At 40.4% G+C, this 27,537-nt stretch overlaps 1 protein-coding gene across 1 annotated transcript in view; it reads right to left on the bottom strand.

The window, feature by feature from the left end:
* Nucleotides 1-1,003: 1,003 nt before the first annotated feature.
* The window catches only part of LANCL3 (LanC like family member 3), a 48,700-nt gene continuing 22,166 nt past the window's right edge, over nucleotides 1,004-27,537 (bottom strand). Inside the window, exons 2-5 of the mRNA XM_073358123.2 lie at nucleotides 15,308-15,431; nucleotides 14,465-14,662; nucleotides 11,464-11,671; nucleotides 1,004-9,472 (exon numbers count right to left, since the gene is read on the bottom strand). Coding sequence (XP_073214224.2) covers nucleotides 9,313-9,472; nucleotides 11,464-11,671; nucleotides 14,465-14,662; nucleotides 15,308-15,431 — 690 coding nt within the window. The 3' untranslated portion in view covers nucleotides 1,004-9,312. The remainder of the gene's footprint in view (nucleotides 9,473-11,463; nucleotides 11,672-14,464; nucleotides 14,663-15,307; nucleotides 15,432-27,537) is intronic.

Below are 27,537 nucleotides of genomic sequence, written 5' to 3'. Positions count from 1 at the left end.
CACCCTTCACAGGGATCAAGACACTTTTTCATTATTTAACACCCTTTGATCTCTCATCTCCTGCCACAAAACAGTGGTGTCACTTCAGTTTACACTCTCGAAGGATACCACTCTTTCAAGTGGGTGCTTGGGTGCTCTTATAGGAAAAGCTGTTGTCTCACCTGCCTGTACAGAGCCACTGAACTTGAACCTTATTTAGTGTATAATAAACATTCCAGTAACCCCAATGTCCAATAACTTACATTTCCTGACCGGTCACAGTGTTCTTAAAAAGAAAAGGAGTACTTGTGGCACCTTAGAGACTAACCAATTTATTTGAGCATGAGCTTTCGTGAGCTCCTTTTCTTTTTGCGAATACAGACTAACACGGCTGTTGCTCTGAAACCTGAGTGTTCTTAAAATTATTATATAGCAGTATTCATAACATTATTATGTATCAGCTCCAGATCTGCAGCAAGTATTAGGTGAAAAAAGTGCTAGCTGCCTTTTGTTTGGGACCTTTCTAGATCTGCATCTGCAATGGCAAATCGTGAGCCCACAATTCACCACAGCTCCATAATCTATTACTCCATAGGTGGTAGCACAGATGGAAGAGATATATAGTGAAGAGAGGGCTCAGGTGTATTTTACTACTGTGCCATCTAAATGTTCTTCAGAGGCGAACTGAAGGTGCTCTGGAGATTGGGCCCTTCAAATGGGGAAGGGAGGATGTGTGTGTGTGTGTGTGTGTGAAATTTAGGTAGGCTGAAGATACTTGCCTGAATTGGAAACTGACTAACACACCAAGGGTAACATATCTCTACTATTATGAAAACTGCCATGGGATCTTTAATGATCACAGGTGGTCCAGACCTTAGTTTTACTTCTCACCCAAAAGACCTCTCCTCCAGCAGGACAGTGCCACGAAGAATAGTACTGGGACGTTGAGTCAGTACTGATTCGGAGGGAAAAGTGGTACCTAAAGCAAGTGTTCTCAAGAATAATCAATTAATACAAATATCCATAACATTTAAGATGAGGCTTTTATTGTAAGGCAAAAGATAATCGTAGCTTTTATATTAACAATGTGGGTATACACAGTTTTTCTCTATCACTGCTAAGCCAATATTATTAACACTGCTTTAAAATGCTATAACTCTAGCTTCTATTAGTGTATGTATCAATTATAATGCAAAACTAATACAATAAACACATCTTGAAAGATCACAGTGTTTCCAACATTATAACATCCGGGCGTTTTAAACCAATAAGGTGCACGTCTACAAGGGTAAAATCAATCTGAGTTCTAAAGGAACTACACCACACTATGGCTGTGTGCGGGTGTCACAGACAAAAAATAAAGCTAGGATACAGCACTTATTATACAAGAAATGAATACCGTGTATCATATGCTGGAATATAGCAAATGATCAGCGTATGGAATACAGTGTATGGAATATAGCAAACGATCACTCAATATGAAATAATATCTGTGTTAGCAATGCAATCTACTTTACCTGGTACACTTGCTGGTACTCACGTACATATGTTTTTAGATAAATTGGGCCAAGCAGGTGTAAAATGCTATCAAACTGGGCCTTGATCATGCAAATATGCATGTGCTTAATTGTTCTTACGTGAATGTTCTTGACTTCGGTGAGTCTTGATGTCAATGTTCAACTCATGTGAATAAACTTAAAATGCATGCGTAAGGGTTTGCAGGCTTGGGGCCCAGAATGGTAGTGTCACACCTACTTCACATAGATGTAATGACCTTATCCTGCACCACTGACGTCAACAGGAGTTTTATCATTGATTTCAGTGAGTTGGATGAGGCCCTAAATGGCTACACAAAGTTGAACACTGTAGAAGAATCAGGCCCATTGTTAGTGCAAACCTTTCCCTCCCTCTAGCAGACATATTTAAATGGTAATGAAGACTACAGCACAACTTAATTTTAGTTCATATAGTACTCTTGCCTGATATGAAAAAGAAATATTTAAGATTTCCCATCTCCCTATATATAGTATACAATTGACCCCAGGATTTCTGTATAAAATGTTTTTTGGTACATGTTATGCAACATAGTTTAGGAATATCATTGTATAATAAAATATCTTTTATACAACTATCAACACATTGCTATGCAAAATATGTTTTAATTAAAAGTAGTTTTCTGCCATATTATTTGTATTGCTGTATTTGAACCTAATTGCCTTAGCTTTCTCTTTGAATCATCACATGAAAAACATCAGTGGGCTCTATATATTTGTTAGTAAGAGACTAGAGCCTTTCATCCCTTATGACAAATCCGTCTCTTATTGATGTATTGATTTCTCAGATCATGACTGGCAATGTTACAAAGAACCAGTAATGACTATAACCATTGGATATAAATTAGGCAGGAATTTTATTAGTTCCAAAAGTTTGTGTACTTCAACCCTTTTTTTGGAATGCTCACACATATTGAGCATTTCTTCACAATTCCATGTATTAAATTAATCTATATGAATGGACAGCAGTAGATACAATTACAGACAATTCCTATATGGACAGAATTTTTTCAGTGAGTATGCCTATGATGACTTTGCTATAATTGGCATTGATTCAAGGCAGCAGAAATCTGTTAAGTACAGCACATACTGTACAATATTTGTGCAATGAAGCAAACTCTGTGCTATTTTCTTGGAAAATGCCTATTCACATCCCAAAAATGCAGTATTGTTTTGTGGGCCCTGAGTTTTTCTGGCTTATGGCTTTGCAGTAGGTTGTTCTCTCGTAATGTGTTTTTTTGGACATTTGCTCATTTCTTTTCAGTTTAGCCTTAATGCTACTTACTACTCAATCCAGAACATTTAAATACAAACTCAAATTTCTTCTCACAGCAATGTAAACCAGTGGTGTTAGCCAATGGTTGTTCATCCATGTGGTTCTTGACAGCAAGATTCCTCTCTTAAATCTGTATAGCAATTCTCATCTCCTCCTATACGAAGATCACAATATCAGAGAACACCCATTGATATGTCAACAGATGTTCAGGACAGGTAGGTGGAGTTGACCATCAGAGTTGAGATCTGCTCTATAGATCTCAGAGAGATGTTTTGTCCATAAACATTTCTGATCTAATTTTAAAAAATGGGCAACTAAGATGTACTCTCAGTGATGCACGCATGGGTCAAAACAGATAACTACATGCATGAAACATGCAATGTTGTTTGCAAACCCTGTATCTACATGTGCAAATGGGTCTTTGCCTGAAGAATTATCCCATTTGCACCTGCAACTCTATATTTTGCACACACCTACAGTGGTCACACTTAAAACTTAACAATGTGACCTTTAAAAATAATCAATGTTCTCATGTTATCCATGGCATTTCTATATATTTAGTATCAGTAATACAAAAGTGACATTACTTATTTACAAAGGTAACTGAAAAGTCTTTAAGGGTAACCAGTGTCTTTGTTCATATTTCCAAGGATAATTTAGGTGTATATTTCAGAACATTAGTTCATTTTACCCACCTTCTTGTGACTCTCTTAGTAGAAATGAGTTACGGTAGAACTGGAAATATTATCTACAAATTCATTTTTTGTTATATTCACGGATTTGAAAAGTCAGTGACAATCAATATACAGTCCAATGATTATATTTAGCATCAGGGAAGTGGCAGAGCCAATGAGCAGAGGCCAGCAGGGAGTGAGAAAGTAACGTAATACTAATATGTGGACAACCTCCTTTCACATTAAAATAGACAGTCCTACAGAAGTGTGCTTTGTTTTCAAAAACAAAGGAGTTGGGCTGCTAATCCAGCCTTCTGAAGTGATTCATAACATGGGTGGAGGGGGAAAAAGAAAAGAAAAAAAACCACGTAGACAAAGCTGAGATTTAAAACAATGGCATAAAATAAGTATATTCCTGATGCTGAAAGCTTGAGTGCTAGAAAAAAAACAGTAAGTATCTGTTAGAACTCACATTTCTGTTGCTGAAAATTACACATTGTACCTGGCTCTATGAATCCTAAAAACCACTAAACCTCAATATTTCAGATCTAGTTCTATCACCAAATAAAATAAATTATTCAACAGTAACGATTTGCAGATGATTTGCCAACAATCATAACTAGTATGTAGCGCCGTAGGCTGATATCTATTTTACCACTTTACACAACAGGATACACACACACACACACCATAAATAAGCAACAATACACACAACGTATGGCAAAGCGTAATCCCTTTGCTTTAAAAAAGCATAACCAGAAACACTTTTATACCTCTTAAATTCCTATGGCTTATACTTCAGCAACCAAACACATGAAGAGATTTTACTTTAATGTGTAAAAGATATTCTGCCATTTCGTGTTCTACTTTTGGTAAGTGGGTGAGGTTCTCCTAACATATACTATTATCACAGCAGGATGGCAGAATCTGTACAGGATTATGAAGTTTCAAATTGTGAGATCCTGGTTCTGGAGCCGGAAAAGGTAACTTCTGCTAGACCTTTTGTCTCAGCCTGGGGGGTAACACAATCAGTCTCTGAAGGCAGTAAGGATGCAACATAGAAAAGCTTATAACTTTATTGTATCTCATTCACAGAAGCACTGACATCTGCAGACAAGTTGTTTACTTGCCTACCTTTTAAAAGCTACAATAAAGTTTGCAACAGGGTAAGTATGAGGGGAATTTACAAGTGGATGTGAGTTAAGAAGAAGAAAGAGCTGAAAATCCAGATTTACATTATGGCTGGCATTTTCAGAAGTGCCTAAGTGAGTTAGGTACCCAACTCCCAGAGGAAACGAGGCGTCTAACTCCTTTATACAGTTTTGAAATTCCACCCTACATATCTAACTGTACATTATTACTATCAATTCATGAATTGATTTTCTACTAAAGAAACATTGAAAATATGTGCTGAGTTTTTTCAATCCTTGAGGCAGAGTCAAGTCTAAATTAATGCAACTGCACCACAGGCATTTTATTAAGAACAAAATTGAATTGTTTTCCAGTATTTTTTTTTTGAAGCAGCAGCATGAGGACTTCACTGTTAAGGCAGCATAAAGCGGTTTTCTTAAAAGGTATTGCAGGATTAAAATGATAAACAATTAAGGTCCAAGAGACTGCAATATATTTTTTATTCGTACTTTATAAATGTTGCAATAAACGAGAGTTCTCACCCTGCTCATACTGAAGTCAACAGCAAAACTCCTTTGGACTTCAAGAGAACAGGTTGAGCCTGAGGCTTTTGAAAACAGAGAGTGGTTAAATCTGTTTTCTTATAGCAGAATGGATATTAAACACAGTGCAACCCTTACACAAGTAATTGCTACTCTCACAATTAATCCCAGATGGCTAAAGATTACCTTCACTAGCAAGGGTTACAAGAAAAGACTATAAATTTGTTTTCGGTTGCTTTTAGAATATATGGTAAATTACAAGAGATTCCTTACTGAATGTAAATAAGAAAGAAGGAACTCTGCAAAAGGATAGAGACAGAAAGTCATCAGAGAACAGATGATGAATACTTAACACTTCCTATTCCTGCCATTTATAAGGAACAAGTTTAAAAGATCAATAAAACTATACCTATTGGAAATTAAACATAATAGAATAGCATAATAAGAGTTATCTAATCCATTGCCTTTATAGAATATTTTTACTTTTTTCCAAATATTTGAAACTGTCACTGTGTTCCTATTTGAAAACTTAGAGTCTTGTATGTAACAATATCAACATACTTTTTGTTTAGGATCTGAATTTTTGCATTTATTCCCATATTCTAGATTTGTTTGGGGTTTTGACACAGAACTCCATCTGCAGTGAAAACTACTGAGACATAGCTAGTTGGTTATAATTAGGTTTTGTGGTGCCAGAGATAATGAAGAAAAAAGTAAAATGTGATGATTACTGTGCTGCTGTATAAATAGATTTTAAGTTCTAGGTCTTTTGCTTTTGACTGAATTGGGTGCATTGTGCTTCTTAGGTTGTATATACCAAAAACACTGCTTTTTCAGTCTGCATCTGTAAATAAGGTTGCAGGTAATAACTGCAGGATTAAAACAGCCCTGAGCCCAGATGGCAGAATCCAGTTCTCTGTTTTAATTTAAGAAACAAATATTTCCAAGATTGTTTTTCACAATAGAATAAAAAGTAATTAGAGCAGCTTTCTAAATACTGCAACATGGATATTGTTACTTTTACATTTTAACTGCATGAATACTATGTACAATATAAGTTTAGAATTAAATATCATCAGTAGGGCCCTACCAAATTCAAGGTCATGAAAAACGCATCACGGAACATGAAATCTGGTCTCCTGCAATGAAATCTGGTCTTTTGTGTGCTTTTACCCTGTATTATACAGATTTCCTTTGGGGAGAGGGGTTGGGGAAGGGGAGACCAGCGTTTCTCAAACTGGGGGTACTGACCAAAAGGGAGTCAATGGGGGGGGGGAAGGGTTGCAAGTTTATTTTAGTGGGGCCGTGGTATTGCCACCCTTACTTCTGTGTGTCCTTCAGAGCTGGGCGGCTGGAGAGTGCTGGCTGCTGATTGAGGGCCCAGCTCTGCAGGCAGCCGCGCAGCAGTAAGGGGGGCAGTACCATGCCATGCCATCCTCACTTCTGCGCTGCTGCTGGTGGTGGCTCTGCATTCAGAGCTGGGCTCCCGGCCAGCAGCCACTGAGGCTCTCCAGCTGCCCAGCCCCGAAGGCAGTGCCGCCACCAGCAGCGGAGCAGAAGTAAGGGCAGCAGCACAGCAACCCTCTAAAATAACCTTATGATCCCCCCAAAACTCCTTTTGGGGTCAGGACCCTACAATTACAACACAGTGGAATTTCAGATTTAAATGGCTGAAATCATGAAATTTAGGATTTTTAAAATCCTATGACCATGACATTGACCAAAATGGACCATGAATTTGGTAGGTAACCTAAATATCAGGTTACAAGGATAAAACTGACAGGTCAAAAATGTCACCTGTCCTAAACACGTTTAAAAAGGTCCAAATTCTGAAAAATCTGTTAGCCATCCAAAACACAGGGTGCAACCTAGGAAAAGATCCCAACTTCTCAGATGGGCGATTGACCAGCAACAGATCTGGGATGCTGGGGTGACCTCTAATCTTGGGCACACATCTGAACACCCAGGGACCAATCCCACTCATATTACTTATCCTTATTCTCCAACTGACTTCAGGTTTCAGCACGATAGGTGCACATACATGTGAGATATATTGCCTCTGCACATAAGAATGAAGCAACTAATGATACACTTCGTGTTTTGACATTGCTGTGCCTTGACATTCCCTTTCCTCCAAGGATCCCAATGCGCTTGACAAACTGATAAAAAAAAATAGATTGCTTTATCCACCACTGAAATGTATTACTCAAAATGCAGCTACTTCTGGGGTGAAATAACTACGTAACACTGTACCAAACCACCATACAGCAGGGGTCTGATTCTTCAGCCCTTACTCATCCAAGTCATCCCATTAAATCAATTCATGTGAAAGGGCTTGTGGCAGTGAGTAAGGATTAACAACATATATAAGGGCTGCAGGGTCTGACTCCATTCTATAGCCTGATCCAAAGCCAAAGAAGTCAATGGGAATCCTTAAAGGATCAGGCCCTAAGAAAAGCTGAATCTTTTCCAGCGAAAAACACAAGGGGAATGGCAGACCAGCAGAGTACTGGGATAGGGTTATGCATGTGTCAGCTTGTTCACGTGAAGCCACTGGGTGTAATTTTTGACCTATCTGCCTGCCCACTCTCCCCTTAAATTCAATCATATTACTGTATTCCAGTATAAAGAAATATATTAGTCTGATATATTGTAAATACAGGAATTTGCTGCTACAGTATTTTAACAAATCTACATCTGCATTTTGTTTAGGTTTCAAATCTCCCTACTTATCTATGCTAGTGCGGTGTTACTGGACTGACCATTGATCTCAACAGCCACAAATCACTTGGGCATGTACAATACCTTGCGTGGTACATTAGCAACATTACTTGGTGAACCAGAGAAATAAGTGGTTTTAGTTTTAAACTTTTTATCAGCCTTCTCCTAAGCCCAGTACTCAGGGTTCCATCAAAGGTCTGCATACAATTTGTATCTCTAAAGTGTATCACCTCATTTCATCAGGAAATTATTTTGTCAGTCACTTTTCAATCTCCATATATATATATATATATGCTACAGTTCAAATAATGAACTAAAGGCAGTTTCTTCTATGATTGGCAATAAGCAATATTACCTAGTATCTGATACTGTGAGACTAGCACTTGACTTCTATACCCTGCTGATCTGCAGTTTTGTTGTAGCCATGTTGGCCCCAGGATATTAGAGCGATGACGTGGTTGAGGTAATATCTTTTATTGGACCAACTTCTGTTGGTGAGAGAGACACGCTTTTGAGCTTACACAGAGCTCTTCTTCAGGTCTGACTTGAAGTTGGTCCAATAAAAAAACATTACCTCACCCACCTTGTCTATCTAAGACCTTTGCTACAGAATTTAGTGATCCAAGTCTTCTACATGGCTTCCGTTGATCTACTTCAAGGAAGAGACGATATTGATAAAAAGATGGAGTACTACTACCACCGCAAGGTGGTATAGGGATTACCACACACCGTTTTGAAATGCATGGTCAGATTCAGCTGTCATTTACATATATGAAACCCCACTGATTACAACAGTAATGTGGTACATGTGCAATTAAAGACAGAACGTAGCTGTACAACTGCTATTATATGCACATGACAATGAAAGGATTCCAACATATAGGTACTTCTAGGAAAGGTGGTATTAGTACTAGGAAATCTTTATTAAGAAATCCCAGATTTTGCCTTTTCACTCTAGTGACCTGTCTGATTCACCTACAAGAGCATAGCTGTGTAATGTCCTATTTTATGGGTCTCTTTTTAAACCCATTGGATTAATCATTTTATTTCCCTTGCATGTCCCTACTGTTCAGATTTCCATTTTGTTTTTCTGCATAACCATCACGTTAAAGATTGTTAATGCCTCTTTCATTCTCATTTGAATAATCAGAAGACGTTACTTCCCTTAGTATAGCTGAATTTCTATCCCTTCAATTGTGAAAAACCACTTCATTCTCCCCTTTTATTTTTAAACTTATTTTTTTTAAACCACATACTTCCCTCCCCAAACCCCAATATAGTTAGACTTCTTCCTGACCCCCCAGCAGAATTAAGGCTAGCGTTAGTGGTATCACTGAATGTGGCTTATTTTGTAAATAGCCTCCCTTTACAGATAAGTGAAACAGCAGGTGCCCTGTACATGGCTGTTCCAATGTGGCACTGGAGAACATCCTTCTCTAGACAAAGACACTGAAGAGAGGGAACTCGGCTTGGTTGGGCTGCAGCAAGTCAATCAGGAAACACACAGTCCCCGAGAAGCCTTCGTACAGACTATATATGTTTTCTAATGCCCGGGAACCAGCCTTAAATTCTTCTGTAAATAAGAACTCTGCAAACCTAAGAAACAGTAAAGACAAAAAATGAAGTCTTTATTACCTCTCTCTTTATGCAACTGGTTTTGGTGCCATCCCTGTGTATCTGTTCATTTGTCATTAGAAAGCTTCACGTCAACACATTCAATAGGAAGAATATTAATAGTTTCACGCCTGCTAGTTATCGGACGTTATCTGCAAATCTGTTTACACCTTTTTCCCCCTCACCAAACTGAGGTCCATTTGATCAAGAAGGACAGAAATGTTCCAATCTGTATTTATATATTTGACATGCTTGGTGCCCGTCTGAGATCTACAAGCTTTTTTGTGTCTTTGTATAACATTTATAAGTGTATAAATGGAAGCGTTTTTTTAAAAAATGTTTTTAGATTGGTCTTTGTTGCATCAGGACCCAGCAGGACACAGAACAGCAATGTTTTCTGGATGGATGTGAAAAGCCCTGTATTACAGACGTGATTAAGCAGGTGAAATACTCTCAAAATACTATAAAATGAGCAGCACTGAAAATAAGTTATCGTGATTCCAGAACCATTTCCTGCTTGCTAAGGAAAATGGAAACAAACATATTATCATTTAAAAGAGCTACAATATGTCAGAAAAAAATCTGAACTAAAAATAACTGCTCCCTGCTATAATTCTACATATGCCTCATCCCATTTAAACCAGTGTAAACAGGAAGTCGATGGAGTTACACTGATGTAAAACTGGTGTAAGAGAGAGCGGAATGAGGCCTGTGTGTGTGTAAAATATGTGGAGAAGCAAGATCCTGGCTTAGTTGCACTTCTACGTACTTAGAGACAGTGTCACTTATTGTGAAAACCAGACAGAGAATCAATATAATGAAACCAGCGGTTCATTTCACTCAGCTGTGGAGCAAGAGCTAAAATTCTCTGGTATTTGTTCATAGGCTATGGAGGTCTTCACTGCTGTATTTCTGGACAGGCCCAACCCATGCTGGTAATGGCTAAAAGTCAATAACATGACACCTACTCAATAGTCTATGTTAGATGAGTTATGATCTCAGTCCCATACTTAGCGGGGTATGTATCCAAACCATATTTGGGCACTCTGAGTATTCAGAACTTCAGTGCCATCTAGAGCCATTCCTCTAGCCCTCACCACCATGGCAACCATAGGGGGAGGTACAAAAAGTCAATAAGTAGCATGGACTGTTTTGAGTTTAATCCCAGTAAAGGATCACAGAGTCCCACTAGAAGCATCTCATCAGTTAATGTAATCAGTTGTTCATGACCCAATTTGGATGCAGACCCTAAAAAGAGGCTGGACTAGTCTGAGGGAGAAATAGGTTGTTAGAATGTAAAATCTGTTAGCATGTTCTGCTCTAGAGACAGAATTTCCATGTCTAAATTTGCTGGCTCTGGGCATTTTTAGTTCTTTTTTGAATATTTAAAGATTTAAGCTACTTGAAGGAATTGTGGCCATAGACCAGGGGTCTCAAACACGCAGCCCGCAGAGTTATTTGCTGTGGCCCGCCTAGCTCCCCGTGCCCCTCACCCCGAGTTATTTCCTTTGGCCACCAAGCTCCCCTCACCCGCCGCACCCCCCTTCCCTCCAGCGTGCTGCATCCCCGCTCCTCTGCCTACCTCCAGGCACTTCCTGCCGCCAAACAGCTGTTTGGTGGAACTTAGTGCTTTCCAGTAGGGAAGGGGGAGGAGCGGGGAGCCACGCGCTCAGGGGAGGAGGCGGAGAAGAGGCAGGGCGGGGATTTGGGGAAGGGGTGGGAAGAGGTGGAGCAGGGCCTCATGGAAGGGGTGGAGTGGGGGCGGGGCCGGGGACAGCGGGGGGTGAGGTGTCAGTGATGCGTACTAGTACTCAGTGTACTAGTCCTCATGTGGCCCTCGTGGCGATTTGAGTTTGAGATCCCTGCCATAGACTATGCAAGGTTCTGAGAGAGTGTTCTTTGTATTTCACCAAACTCTATAATAATAAACCCCAAAGCTAAGTGAGGTGTTGCTGAATGGTGAGAATACTAACCTTTGTGCTCTATAGATGTATTTAGAGTTTCCAGTAAGCCTATATAGGAGTAGGAACACATAGGCACTACCAGCCACTCCATGGCAAATTCCAGGTCCCTTCTTCAGCAGGCCCTTCTGCCATGTCAGTTCCCCACAGCGGATACAAGTGTCAAGATACTGGGGCTTCTTGGAAATCAGATAAGCTTTAGCAAACAGGTATGCAATACCTAGGGAAACAGCAGAGAAATCAGTTTTCTTTTTATAAGTACAGTCAAGCTGGTAAAATGTTATATGATCAATACATAAGAATATGGAAATTCTCATCTATGATATATATTCACCCGAGTGTACACGCCACATAGGTGAGGGTGGCAGCAGTCTGGTCAATTGAGAGCCGTGTGATACATTGCATTTATCATGCACCTTTGAAAGCCTCACATGCAGTCACCCCACTAGCTCACCTCATTCCAGGACTAACATTCCAAACCCCTGGGCAGCTTAAAACAGCAGCCACATGTCTGTGTTTAAATCAGCCAGCCACAAGACAAGACATTTCCTTCTCTCCCAAAAATGTGGAGTTCTTGCACCATATCACATTGACCCAAGATTGAGGATGGACAATAATTAGTCTTGCAACAGTGACAGGTTTAAGACCCAGTAGTTCTCATTTCAACAGAGCTAGAAATAGGAACTAACCCTCTTTCCAATGGGACTCATTGCACTTTATTCTAGCCCTGGCAGATCCTGAGATGCTGGCTGTCAGTCATGTCCTTTTTATGTATGAAAAAGCCATTTAAAGTAATTTTTAGAGGTGATTTGGTTTTATTAGTTATAATTTCCATGTGATCATTGTGCAGTTGGATTCACAGTAACTAAAAGACAGATGCTACATAAGAAGGGATACAAATGCAGCCTGAATTTTAAAAATTCAGGTTCTCAAAAAAACTGTTTAAAATAGCTCTCAGTGACGTATACAAAATATATAGTGGTGTGGCATTGAAATGGCTGCATTACTCATGATTGATGAAGGGCACAATATAGAGGACTCCCAGGGAAAGGAAAATCAGAACATTTAGAAGGCTCTAAAAATTACCTCAAATAATTTTCCATTAAACATCCCAATTTTAACCACTTGATATCTTGGTGCTCCAAGAGCTAAGAGTAAGTGCTGTATCCCACTGGAAAGCCCCTGTTTTCTAATGGTATAAATCATCCAGCTCTAGCCCTGCTGTGTTGTGAGGTAGCAGACTATCAGTCAGTCCCTGGGACAGGACTAAATACTGCCCATCCTGCACCACAAACTCATATAATATTGTGGGGAATATTCGCCTTTGAGGAGGAGGCAAGAAACTTTCATCCAGTCGGCTGTTCCATAATGAGATTGTGGCCGTTTGAAATTTCTTCCAGGTTTGTAGTGTTAGAAGTACTGGCCAGGAGATGGATTAGTGGGCAGAGGGCAGATGAGACTGCCAAAGGGGCCTCTGCCACACGGTTATCACCAGCACTCACACAGTGGACCAAACTCCAATTGGAGTCTAAATTTCTTTCTTTCCAAGAGAGAAATTAACTGAACAAAGCTGGTTTCACTTCTCTTCACCCACAGGGAAGGATCAGGAAAGAGGGACCTTCACTCCCTACATGTCAGGAAAAGATAAAGTTCCAGCAGAATGTACAGTTAAGGGCTCTAATTATGTTGCACTGTTTACAATTTAGAAAGAACACATTTAAAATACATGGGTCTCTGCTCCTGAACTTTGTTTAACAAAGTGAATGGTCCTGGAGCACGGTGTCAATTTTTGCTGTTATCTCCTAGGTTTAGGTTACAAAGCCAGTAAGAACAGTTAGCTGCTATATCCTGGTGGGAAGTAATTTCAATATACAATAGCACAAGCAAACACTGCTAAAGCAAGAGTGAGAGCCTCAGCTGGGGTCAGCATGGAACTCAGACAGAAGCTTCTCCTCTTCCCCAGAGCTCTTAAATTTGGGGAAATTCCACAATTAACATTTTGCTAGTGCATACTCATAGATCATAGACTTTAAGGCCAGAAGGGACCATCATGATCATCTAATCTGTTCTCCTACCCATTGCAGGCCACAGAATCTCACCCACCTACTCCGGTAATAGACCTCTAACCTCTGGCTGAGTTAATGAAGTCCTAAAATCATGGTTCAAAGACTTCAAGTTACAGCGAATCCACCATTTCCACTAGTTTAAACTGGCAAGTGACCCATGCCCCAGAGGAAGGCAAAACCCCACCTTTTCCGCCCTCGCCCCCCCGGTCTCTGCCAATTCTTTCCCAACCCCAAATACGGTGATCAGTTAGACCCTGAGCATGTGGGCAAGACCCACTAGGCAGATACCTGGGAAAGAATTCTCTAGAGCAACTCAGAGCCCTCCCCATGTAGGTGTTCCATCTCCAGCCATTGGACATATTTGCTACTTTCCTTCCCATAAAAAAATCCTTAGGTCAGATCTGTGCATAAGTGTACAATAGCAATACACAGAAATTGGCTATGTTTGAGGGGAAGAGGCAAAAACTTTTCCAGACCCACCCATAAATAGTAAGTCTGGCATTGGCTATGTCCCTTTCAGTACACTAAGGCCATCTTCACTCTCTAGTCAACCAGGACTTGCCTTGTAACTCATATATATCATGCACTGAAGTCCCTCCACTCATGGGAGCAAGAGCTTGGAATACAGAGATCATACATGGGCTTCTTAGAGTACAGGGCATTACAGCTAGGTCATTAGGTGACATATTGTACTATTGGATTTTAATGGCTTTTATAACAACATATTTGAAAGTATCTCAGAGTTTTCCTTCATTGCCTGATCTTCCACCCACGACAGTAATAAACAAAACTTAACTGAAGAAAGCACGAACAATTTTCCTGCTTGACATAAACGGTAAAATCAGTAAAATTTGACCTGACGTTATTTTCTCAATGGAATCATTTAGTGTGAAAAGCATTGTAATTGGTAACATCTGGCTACTTCACAGCATCAATTTGAAAAGGACCTGGAGCTCCATGACACCAGTGCACAAGCTCATTCTCCCGCTCAATTGTCTCTCCCAGTTCAGGCGGCCAGTTGCTGTTTTGTTCTTGGTCCATAAGAAAGTCAATGCTCTGCCATACAAGCTCCTGATCTGCAGGCTGAAGGTATTCGTAATAGGACAGCAGCATCTGAAGGATGGATGAAAGGCCATGGGCTGCACCTGTAAAGAATAGAAATAGTTAAAAGAAGAATTATTTTTGCTCACAGATCCACCACACTGCATCTTTCTACTGGAAATAATTTCTGTGTTGGGTGTTCTGTCTTGTTTTGACTGTTATAATACTGTGTTGAGCAAAGGTCTTATACATGCAACTCAAAGATTTGTTACCACTTACATCTTTCAGATTCCTAAATTTAAAGAAAAACTCAGTATGAATTCACCCATTCTCACTATAGAGTGGCAACATTTGAGAATAATGAAAATTAAAGTGCAGATAAAAGATTTCTCTACTGCATTTCACAAATACATAATAGCTGCAAACGCCTCGCTTCAGAGAGGCAAAGGCCCCAACTCAGTGAGGAGTCTCACAAAGTTTATGGATTTTTCCCTTATTACAAGTTTTTCTGCAGAACGGAAATATTGGAGCCTAGTGGGAATATATAATGTATAACTAGCATTAATCACTGCATTCATTTTAGGTGGTCCACATACAATATTTGTCCATTTACCTGTATGACCATTTGTTAGTTAGGAAAAGCAGACTGCACATATTGTTTGCCTGCCAATGTCTTATTTCTAAGTGTTCTATTACCTTGGTGTCAAAGCAATGCCTTGGTTTCTAAGTGGTTGGTGTGTTCTACTCACCAAGGTATTCTGTTCCATAATAAGAGTACATGAGTGGGCATGGTTTCCTCTTCTTCATGGCATACTGCTTCCCAGATTCTAATATAGCTTGGCAAATTGATCTGATCTGCACTGGGGTCAACATCTAAGCAGAAAACACAAGAGAGACAGACTATTATAACAATTTTCCCTTTTAAAAGTTATACAGCTCCCTCTTTTTCATCCTGGCACATATATTAGAGCATTGCCTCTGTGGGCATGTTATAATGTATATTGTAATGTTATTGACAATAATAATAATTTAGATAGTATGGTAGGACTACACAACAGTCTCACATAGTGGCCTAAATCCTGCTTCAACTAAGTCAGTGACAAAATTCCCATTGATTTCAATGGGATCAGAGTAAGGCCAATTTAAGAGACATGCTCTCTCTTCCAAAGATTTTACAGTCTAAGTGAGATGTGATAAACAAGCAGAAGATGAGACACAAGACAACAGCTCAGGGAATGGAGAGTTTGCAGTTACTAATGACAAGGAGAAAGGAGAGATTCTTAGAAGTGGATTGTAAGGAGGAGCACGGGAGTTTGGTGGATGAACACCGACAGGCTGTTCCGGACATAAGGAACAACATGTAAGGAGCTTTTTAAGCAACATAACACAAGAGGCAAGGGAGAAGGTATTAAATTGGAAGAAGGAACATTAAATTTTCTTGTTTGTTTCATTTGTAGTTGAGGATTAAGTATTGATATAGGAGACACTTGGGTTAAGGAACATCCTATCACACTACGTGTCTGAATGCATACCTCTTATCTCAAGGAAACATTACTGAAAATAAAGTGAAAAACAGCCTTGTACAGCTGGTTAGAGGGTAGCTGTTTGCAATGCTTTATCACCACAAACAGGTCAAAGCTGCCTTTGTGTTCATTGATTGGTAATAATTGGATGATGGCCAACCTTACAGGATTAGAAGGAAAAGGTGGCTACCTATTAATTTGTTTCACAGGATGTACTTTTTCAAGTAACAGACTTTGTATCTCAGTAGTCAATTAGGAATCTGTTTTACATTTTCTTAATTAGAACTCTAATGATATGCACTTTCCTGTGTTCATTAGCAATTTCCTCTCTGCCACTCACATCTCTTACTGGCTGACCTTCACAAAGGAAGATGAGAGAGGTTCATTTCTAGGCATTTTAATTGCCTGAATCATTAATTCAGGCACAGTCTGTAGGAAAAAAGCATTTCACAGATAATCCTTTTTCCCTTTTGTGAAGAAAGAAATAGAAGAGAAAAGTGACACCAATAAAAAAGGAATACAATGAATCCTGAGAGGACTAGTAACAGAAATAAAAAACTAACAATAACCTTACCACTGCTCCTTTCAAACAGTCTCAGATAAACTACTTGTGCTATAGGGCTTCTAATGAGCTCTTCATTTTAAAGAATGCTTTTTGAACTGTCAAGTATGCAGGCAATGTTCTTGAAAAGCCATGCACCCTTATCGGATGAGCAAAATGAGGTGAACGTAGTTGGTGTTATTTAGGCCTTGACAGGAAGAAAACGGTTGGAAAAAATCTTTTTCTGTTACCTCACTTGTACTGAAATAAAGTATTCTCTGCTACAAACTGCTCAAAGTGACTGTGATATTTATATACCCCCTTGCACAACAGAACCCTGATCAGAGTTTTTGAGTGTTACTGCAATACAAATGAATAAGGTTATTAATAATCATAGACTTCACTCATTTTTTGTTAGTGTTTAGAACTAGTCACCTTAGGTTCGCTGCATTTGCACCAATGGCTCTGAATTCTTTTCAGTTTTGTGATTATCATACAATCATAGAAATGTAGAGCTGGAAGAGACCTCAAGAGGTCATCTAGTCCAGCCCCCTGAAATGAGGCAGTACCAGATATACATAGACCATCCCTCACAAGTGTTTGTCTAACCTGTTGTTAAAAACCTTCAATGACAGGGATTCCACAAACTCCCTTGGAAGACCATTCCAGAGCTTAACTATGCTTATAGTTAGAAAGCTTTTTCTAATATCTCTAACCTAAATCACTCTTACTATAGATTAAGCAGATTTCCTCTTGTCCTACCTTCAGTAGACACAGAGTACTCTTTGTAACAGCCATTAACATATTTGAAGATTATCAGGTCCCCCTCTCAGTCTTTTCTCAAGACTAAATATGCCCAGTTCTTTTAAACTTTTCCTCAGAGGTCAGGTTTTCTAAACGTCTTATCATTTTTGTTGCTGTCCTCGGGACTCTCTCCAATTTGTCCACATCTTTCTTAAACTGTCATGCCCAGAACTGTACACAGTATTCCAGCTGAAGCCTTACCAGTGCTGGGCAGAGCAAGATAATTACCTCCCTGGTCTAATATATGACACCCTGGTTAAAACACCCCAAAAGTATATGAGTCTTTTCCATAACTGCATCACATTGTTGACTCATGTTCAATTTGTAATCCACTATAAGCCCCAGATGAGTAGTCAATAGGCAGACCGCAGGCCAAATCTGGACTGCCAGACTCTTTTGAATGGACCCCAAAATCTTTCAATTTACTTACTATTATTGTTGCGTTGTTTTTTTAATTATTTTCTCTAGAGTCTGGGCCTTCACCAAGAAATTTGGACTTTGACAAAAACTAATTGATTACTCCTGCCCCAGATCCTTTTCATCAGTATTACTGCCTACCCATGTATTCCCCATTTTGCAGCTGCTCATTTGATTTTTTTTCTTCCTAAGTGAAGTACTTTGCACTTGGCTTTACTGAATTTCATCTTGTTTATTTCAGACCAATTCTCCAATTTGTCAAGGTTGTTTTGAATTCTAATCCTGTCCTCCGAAGTGTTTACAACCCCTCCCAGCTTGGCATCTGTAGGGGTAAGGTTGCGGAAGACTGGCAAGGAGCTAAGTGGTGGACTGAGTATGTGACTGGGTGTAAGCGGAGGATGCAGGCAGTTTCAATGAACTTAGTCCAACAGACCCTGCCAAAAGACATTGTAGCATAGCTCAGCATATTTTTGCCTGTAAACGAGTCAGTTTATGTAATAAGCATAAATCGTACATATAAATATGTAGCCAGCTGTGACCCTATGTAACCCCAAGATAAGCGGGGAGAATATAGTGCCGCAGAGGACTCCCCCACCCGGCGGAGTCCTGCCTGGTCAGCTGTCCCGAACGGCCAGAGTCCCCTGCAGCCCCTCGGCGTGACGTGGGGGCTCCCCGCGCAGATTGGAGCGTAAGTTCTTCCTTCCTTCAATAAAGCATAGTTTACTATTCTTAGGCCTGAGTGTCCTCCTTTCGCTGGTATCTCCCCCCAGCCCTTGTGGGCACAGCATCCTCTGCAAATTTCATAAGCAACCATATGATCATTGCATGGTGTTATTACAGGACAAAATTAAGCATGCTTGGGTTACTTAATGTGCATTACCATACCTTAACACACTTGGATTTCGTTTAAATTTAATCTCAGCTCACAATTGCCTGGGGGAAATGACAACATCTCTGTAATGTTTTTATCCTAAATCATTGATATATGCTCTCAACCTTAACTCCATCTTAATATATTTTTTTTCTGGGAATTATTATAGTATTGCATTTTATTTATGATTTTCCTTTGAGCCAGCAAAAAAATAGCCAGAAGCACCAACTGCAAATTGTTAGGAAGGATGAACTGTGTACCAACTCCAAACCATCTGTGAGATGCTTTGATGGTGAAAAAAATAAGGCCAGTAGGGAAACGCTCTCATAATCCATACAAATCCTTATCTTTGAGGTAGTTGTAATTCTGGTAAACTGTTTTTCCAAGGCCACTTCAAAGGCTGTCACATTTAATATCAGTTGGTCATTCAGTAGGTGGCATTATTCCCTTTAAGGCAATAGCTGAATGGCAGTAAGAGGCATTGCACTTCTCCACGTATTATTTTTCAGATTAAACTTATGTGGATATAAAAAGTTCTACTGGCCCTTTAATAACAGTAGAAGTGTAAATCTTAATATCCTCACTACATTTCAACGCAGATCATTACAAGCTGCCTGCCTAAGTTTTCCCTGCAATTACAGTTGAATAGGAAAGGCTTTTTTTCCTCTTCTGAAATGTTGAGTAATGTTGCTGTGTGCTGTAAAACACAGCTGTTAAACTGTTTTTTGGTGAAGGATGAAGTGATCTCCTATAGTTCTTACTTTCTCAATCACCCTTAAATACATCATTTAAGGACTTAACTAGGCTCTGTCCACAGTCTCTCCATTTGTCTATTTTGTCAGTCCAGAGTACCTGTCTCATAGAATCATAGAATATCAGGGTTGGAAGGGACCTCAGGAAGTCATCTAGTCCAACCCCCTGCTCAAAGCAGGACCAATCCCCAACTAAATCATCCCAGCCAGGGCTTTGTCAAGCCTGACCTTAAAAACCTCTAAGGAAGGAGATTCCACCACCTCCCTAGGTAAGGCATTCCAGTATTTCACCACCCTCTTCCTAGTGAAAAAGTTTTTCCTAATATCCAACCTAAACCTTCCCCACTGCAACTTGAGACCATTACTCTTTGTTCTGTCATCAGCTACCACTGAGAACAGTCTAGATCCATCCTCTTTGGAACCCCCTTTCAGGTAGTTGAAAGCAGTTATCAAATCCCCCCTCATTCTTCTCTTCCGCAGACTAAACAATCCCAGTTCCCTCAGCCTCTCCTCATAAGTCATGTGTTCCAGTCCCCTAATCATTTTTGTTGCCCTCCGCTGGACTCTTTCCAATTTTTCCACATCCTTCTTGTAGTGTGGGGCCCAAAACTGGACACAGTACTCCAGATGAGGCCTCACCAATGTCGAATAGAGGGGAACGATCACGTCCCTCGATCTTCTGGCAATGCCCCTACTTATACATCCCAAAATGCCATTGGCCTTCTTGGCAACAAGGGCACACTGTTGACTCATATCCAGCTTCTCGTCCACTGTAACCCCTAGGTCCTTTTCTGCAGAACTGCTGCCGAGCCATTCGGTTCCTAGTCTGTAGCGGGTGCGTGGGATTCTTCCGTCCTAAGTGCAGGACTCTGCACTTTGTCCTTGTTGAGCCTCATCAGATTTCTTTTGGCCCAATCCTCTAACTTGTCTAGGGCCCTCTGTATCCTATCCCTACCCTCCAGCGTATTTACCTCTCCTCCCAGTTTAGTGTCATCTGCAAACTTGCTGAGGGTGCAATCCACACCATCCTCCAGATCATTTATGAAGATATTGAACAAAACCGACCCGAGGACCGACCTTGGGAGCACTCCACTTGATACCTGCTGCCAACTAGACATGGAGCCATTGATCACTACCCGCTGATCCCGACAATCTAGCCAACTTTCTATCCACCTTATAGTCCATTCATCCAGCCCATACGTCTTTAACTTGCTGGCAAGAATACTGTGGGAGACCGTGTCAAAAGCTTTGCTAAAGTCAAGGAACAACACGTCCACCGCTTTCCCCTCATCCACAGAGCCAGTTATCTCATCATAGAAGGCAATTAGATTAGTCAGGCATGACTTGGCCTTGGTGAATCCATGCTGACCGTTCCTGATCACTTTCCTGTCCTGTAAGTGCTTCAGAATTGATTCCTTGAGGACCTGCTCCATGATTTTTCCAGGAAGACACCCCATGTGTTTAGCAACAGGTTCCCAACTAATTTAAGCCAAGCACCTCATTCAGTAAATAAATAAAACCCTACTAAAAAAACTCACCAGGAAGTTTTTGGTCTATAATGACCATTCAAACCTTCTGTCTGTTTGTTACCATATAGTAGACTTTCTCACCCTTTTCAGGTTGGACACTCTTTATTCAAAGTCAAACATTTTCATGATTCCCTTATAAATTTACCATAAGAGTAAAAAAATAAAAATAAAAAATAAATGTATCAGTGAGGATAATGTTAACACTATCTCATCTGTGGGGGTGTGTGCACGCAAGCATGCGCATAGAGGTTGACGGCGAATACTTCCCTTGAAGGGTATGGGTGTGTGGGGGAGAGAGATTTGCTTTGCTTAAGATTATAATAAACTTTTCAACAACTCATGACCTTTCTGATTGCATTTGGGGGTTATGCCTCCCTGCTTGAGAAACATTACTATATAGTATTGTGTACCATACCTGCTGCCTTTACGTTGTAAGTACCTAGGAATGAGAACCTTATTTGTTTTGTTACAACTCTATTGTTGTACTGCATTGTGTACATCTATGACACAAAGCAAAAAGTAAGTGCCAAGTATTATTATTTAATAATTTGTGTGATCATCGTTCTAGAACAGTGATTTTCAACCTGTGGTTTGCAGGTCACTAGGTGTTTGCAGACTATATCTAAGATTTCCATAGGGGTTTGCACCTCATTCAAAATTTTTTAGGGGTCTGCAAATGAAAAAAAGTTAAAAACCACTGTTCTAGAATGTAACATTCGCATTTATCGCATTATACCGGAAGCCTTGTTTTTTGCATGTAAAAGTTACTGGTTACAGGCTTAACAGATTAAATCTCTCACTGATGTTACTCTAATAAAGGAATCTAAATGACTTCAACCATATATTTCTTGAAATATTTTATAACAATCTCAAAAATAGCAATTGAAATTTGTGCCGTACTATCAAAAGGCTTTGATTTGAAATCTCATAATGAAGTATTCTGAACACCCAGCAGAGGGAGCTTTTGAAGCAGCTATTGTATGCACAATACCTGTAAAATGAAGAACATTTTTGTGTTAAGGAGGACAGCAGACTCCAGCATAAAGATGGGCTGGCAGTAGTCGAATGACAGTGTGCTGCATTGCAGAACACCAAAATTCAGTTCTCCACCCTCGTAAGCCCTGCCTCTTACTGCCAGGCCAGCAGGAGCTGTGAATGTTTCATGAACCTTTTCATGGAATGTACTGCTCACTCTTTTGTCTCGCAGGTGATCCCAAAACAGGAGCCATAACTGAATGGGTGTGAGATGTGGGCTCTCCAAGGAAATCAGATGCCTCCTGTCTGGATTGGAAGGCTTCACAGTTACAAAGATGGCAAGGGCCTAATTCTCCACAATGTTACTTCTGGTTGATTGGTATACAACTGTTGTAGTGCAGGAGAAGTATTTTGCTATCTGCATCCCTTCCAAAAAGTGGTGGGCACATCACATTTTTGACACCATTCCAAAAAGTACTGATTCTCAAGTGATACCGTCGAGAATGGCACTGCATGGTTGCTAACGCAGATTGGCTGACACTGTAACATCACTAAGAAGAGAAAGGCAGAACACACAAACTGATAACAGACAAAGATAGAGAGAGGGAGCGGAAAAAAACAAGAAAGCCAAGTAATACCTGTGAGTACAGTAAGATCCTGGAAAAAGCTAGAGAGAGAGTTTCTGGGTCTACTGGTTACAGAGGCTGAACGCTAAGATACTGCTCCTTTTGTTCTTGATTTCTCCTGTATTCAGAGAAGCAGAACTGTGTGCATTTCTTGTAAATAAACAAGACTGCATCAAAGAGAGTAACAGACTATCAATTTCTATTTCCAGCTGGAAAATCCCCAGAGCCCCACTGTTTGACTAGCTGCTTAGGTTGAAAAGAGGCAACATTTTTTAAAAAAAAAGTTAGATCCCTTTTTTCTTTTCTTCTGAGTCATGTCCCTTGTCTTGGCAACAATACAGTAACAAGCAGGCCACTCTCTTTTATGAGACACTAATCCTGATTCCAACCTGAAACCACAGGCTGCACTTTATCCCTGGCGAGGGAACCAGATAATTGGTGAGGAAGACAGTGCAACACTCTTCTAACTGCTAGCTTGCTATAATAGCACATCTCACTTGCCTGGGGCAAAGAGCACCAAAGTCATCAACTTCCGCACTCAAACTTTCCTTTTAAAGAAAAACAAAAAGAAAATTTCTAGGACCTAGGGCTGCAAACAAAGCCTTAAAAACACAAAAGGAGCATAACTAATGCCATGGCTACCAGGCAGTGTGAGAGGAGTGAGTTGGGACAATAGGGATGGCCTCCATCCATTCACTCTGCCTCAGAGTCCAACACTTGAGCAAGTAAAGGAAAATTACAATTATCTTGCTCCAAATTCCCCTTATCCTGGGTCATCCTAAGGGAGAGAGAACAAACATCAGTGGCTCCTCCAGCCTCCCCTCTTCTAGGCCATTTCCTGTTCCTCACACAGTCCTCCACTTAGACAAAGGCCAGACCCAGAGTACTCTTGGGTACTCTACTGCCCCGCAACTTCTTCCTATGGCTGCCTGTAGCTACCCCCTACACTATGCACTCCCTAGACCTAAAGAAGGGAACGGAAGGTCCCAGCAGCACCAGCTTCCCTTCCTAACCAAGGGAAGTGGCAAACCATAGCTCCTAGTTCTTCCACTGGGCCTGGGAAACGATGTTGCAAATGGAGCAGCCCGGAGGAGGTATGAGGTGCCTCTGGGCTGTGGAGTTGGCTTCTAACCCTCTGTCACTCCCCATGCTATAGGTTTTAATTAATGGAGCTGTGTAGTCTCAGACTAATCATCTCCAAATACCATCCCACTTAGCGTTTTTCCCGCACTATCTCTGCTATCACAGAGCACTGATCAGCAATATAATCCAAAGCTTAATTTTAACTACATATGGTTGAGAATGCTCCCAAATTAAAATATTTTGGGATGAATGAAAGAGCATCTCTAAAAAAAGCATGTAAAATTTTCAAATTAACAGAGACACAGCTATAGCCTTGCTTAGCCTGATCAATCGTCTTCCAAAATTCTACCCATCACACGGCAAAGCCAATTTTGCCTGGTGAGTTAAATATCTTTAGTTCTTTCATTATTACCCTAACAAAGGATGGTGGCTGATTTGGGGACGGATCATGGGATCTGGTCAAAATGCACATAGCAAGAGTCAGCTTTGTGCTCTCCCACTCTTGGAGTGGCTTTGTGTAGCACAAGCCCTCCACATAAATTGTAACAATTCATGACATCTGCAAATGGTCCAGCAATTGATGCTATTTAGTGGTGTCCTGGCAATCCTGCTTTGGCTGCACTTATGTCCCCTGCACAAGAGCAGGGAGGGAAAAGGTGCAGGAGCCTCTTTACCGTTGGAGGATCCCTCTGTACTGGGGTGATCCTTCAGGGTACCTCAGTGTTGCCAGCACTGCAGCACAAAATGGCCATAACACGCAAGAGGATCTGGCCGCCTGTGTTTGGATTTGTAAATTTTCCAGGACAGTTTGGCAAGGCTGGATCACAAATATAAATATTTTTAAGGGTGGCAATGTGCAATTTTCTTTGAGTAATGGGCCATAGTTATGCTGCCCCAGGAGCACAGCCAGGACCAAACCCCTATCCTTGTTTCCCCCATTACACCAGAAAAGGGAGGGGAATGTAAGCTCTCTTTCTGCTTACTTACTCCTCACAAGCAGATCGGGTGCATTTTCTGGTACATTTGGGGGTTGCAATCAAGTCTTCAGCCACTCCCTACCCACCTGCAGAGGAGAGGGAATAGCTGCCCTGTGTTGGCTCCTGCTCATTCCCTTCTCTGCATATGGACTGGTAATGCAAGTAGCCTGCACAGAAGTAAGGAGATGTCTTACTTCCTCACCCCTCTCAAGGGGAGCATAAGGCACCTCACTGCTGAGTCCCATCTTTGCACAAAATTAAAATGTGTAGCAGATTATAGAACCTGCCCAAAAAGTGCAGTAGCGGTGACACTGCTTTTCATTTCTACCTCAACATGACCATGAGCCAAAATCATTAAAACACTATTGGTTGCTACAGCAACCTAGACAAACCTCTTTTCACTACCTCAGAAGAGGTTAGCTTTCCAGCACTTGTATTCATTTGCATGTCACATAAGAAAGTCAAGAGAAACTGGTCCTCAGTGAAGTGACACTTTATATACACACACATGGGGGCGTATAAACTCATAACATTATAAATAAAATTTTGAATAATACCTTGAAACCAGCGAAAGACACTTTACCTTGAGAAAAGCTGTCTCCTGGAAAGCACTGCGCTCCCACAGTTCTCCTTTAATTTACTTCTGCTGGAGTTAAGGGTACTCAGCATCTCACAGGACAAGGTCCAGTGAGATATAAATATATGTTTGGTTCTGTAGAGTATAAATGTTTTCACAGAAATGTTCATATGAAGAAGAGTATAAGCTTCTGTAAAGGAACTGCCCTAGACTGCTGACTATTTCACAAACACACACTTAAATTCAAAAGGTACCACTAAATAAAGTATAAAAGTAAAATTAGGCACTGGAAAATTCTCTTGTCAAGGAAAAGAGGAAGTAGGATATATTTTATCACGTGTACATATATTTGATCTCTAAGGGATTTAACATGGAATTCTAGCCATCTATTAGACAAATGACAATGCTCTGAACATTCTTCCAAAAAGACATTTGGCTGGGAAAAGCAATGGGGCAAAATATTGTGCATCTTTTCACATGCCTGATTTGTAGCATACTTTTAATCTTTTTTGGACTCTGTCTTTTATTTCCCTGGAGACACGACAAGAAGAAAATGAGTGAACATATTAAACCAGGGGTGACCAACCCGTGGCTCTGGAGCCACACGCAGCTCTTCGGAAGTTAATATGCAGCTCCTTGGATAGGCACCGACTCTGGGGCTGGAGCTACAGGCGCCAACTTTCCAATGTGCCGGAGGTGCTCACTGCTCAACCCCTGGCTCTACCACAGGCCCTACCCCCACTCCACCCCTTCCTGCCCCCTCCCCTAAGCCTACTGTGCCCTCGCTCCTCCCCCCTATTCCCCCAGAGCCTCCTGCAGGTCATGAAACAGCTGACTGGGAGGTGCGGGAGGTGCTGATTGGTGGGGTTGCCAGTGAGTGGGACGTGCTCGGAGCGGGGTAGGGGAGCTGATGGTGGGCTGCTGACGTATTACTGTGGCTCTTTGACAATGTTTACTGGTAAATTCTGACTCCTTCTCAGGTTCAGGTTGGCCACCCCTGTATTAAACCTATAAGATAAGCAGCTCTTTAATTTTTTTGTCACACTCAAATACATAGGTGCTGGAACTAGGGATGCTGGGGGTGCTACTGCACCCCCTGGCTTGAAGCGGTTTCTATTATATACAGGGTTTACAGTGTGCTTCAATGGCTTTCAGCACCCCCACTATAAAAATTGTTCCAGCACCTCTGCTAAAGTACACCTACATTTTCCAATAACAAACAGGATGCTATTGTTAACTGCAAATGTAAATAAAACAGCAACAGACCAGATGCTAGCAGATGGTAAATTACTATGGTATAGTAAATGTCCAACTTAATGCAGAATAGGGGAGGATGGCGGGGTTGTTTTATGATGTTATACAATGTGGTAGTCTTTTGTGCTCCAAGGAGTTACACTTAAGCAGGAAATTTTAAAAATTGCCACATATTTGGCAGGACTTCACCTTCAGCATTTGTCAGCTTGTGAACTAAAGAGAATGCTTTATACAGACAACAGTAGGGTTGTGTTATAACTACTAAACAAAACCAAAGAAAAAGATAGTGTCTGAAGATAAAGCTCAGAAATAAAGATAAAATTCCCAGTATGGATAATTTTTAAATCAATGTAACTTTTAGGATTATATGTTGTTAACAGATTAAATACTTGCTTTTTCAAATGTAATTGATGGAATCTGATTTACTCCATCTGCAGAGAAATACAGGAAAGAGCTATTAAAGTCCTAGGAGTTTCACTATTTACCCAACAAAAAGTTTAATTTATACACAGACAATAATAATTCAATCATCTATATTTCTCAGAGCATATATGTATATATGAATGTGCTTTTGTGCAATACTGTATGAATCACTGTGGTATCTAAGTGCCTGGTGAAATACTATATAAAAATTATACCGTAATCCAATTTACTGAATATAGTTCCAACTTATTGTACATATCAACTTTATACAGCAATTGTGTATGTCATTAAGCTTTGCCCATCATTTTTCCTCATAACAGCTATGGTAGTTAAAAAGGGGACAAACAGAGGCACAATTTTAGAAAGTATTAAATTGGAAGAAAATAAAGTGACATAATGAATACGATACGCCGGTGTGAGGAGTGCTAAAGATTTTGTTCCTACTTCTTTGGGAATATCTGCTTAATACACTAATGGCTTAACTAATAGCATTATTTGGGGGAAGATATTGCACCCCATACAATCTCTATTCATAGGTCAATTTAGACTGATAATACTGACCAAAATTAGGGATTTGGAGCCAACACCTGGTTTCATTAGAGTCAATGTCAAAACTCTCTGTGACTT

This window comes from Lepidochelys kempii, chromosome 1, assembly GCF_965140285.1.
Source record: "Lepidochelys kempii isolate rLepKem1 chromosome 1, rLepKem1.hap1, whole genome shotgun sequence".
NCBI lineage: Eukaryota > Metazoa > Chordata > Testudines > Cheloniidae > Lepidochelys > Lepidochelys kempii.
This window is presented reverse-complemented; position numbering and strand designations above follow the sequence as displayed.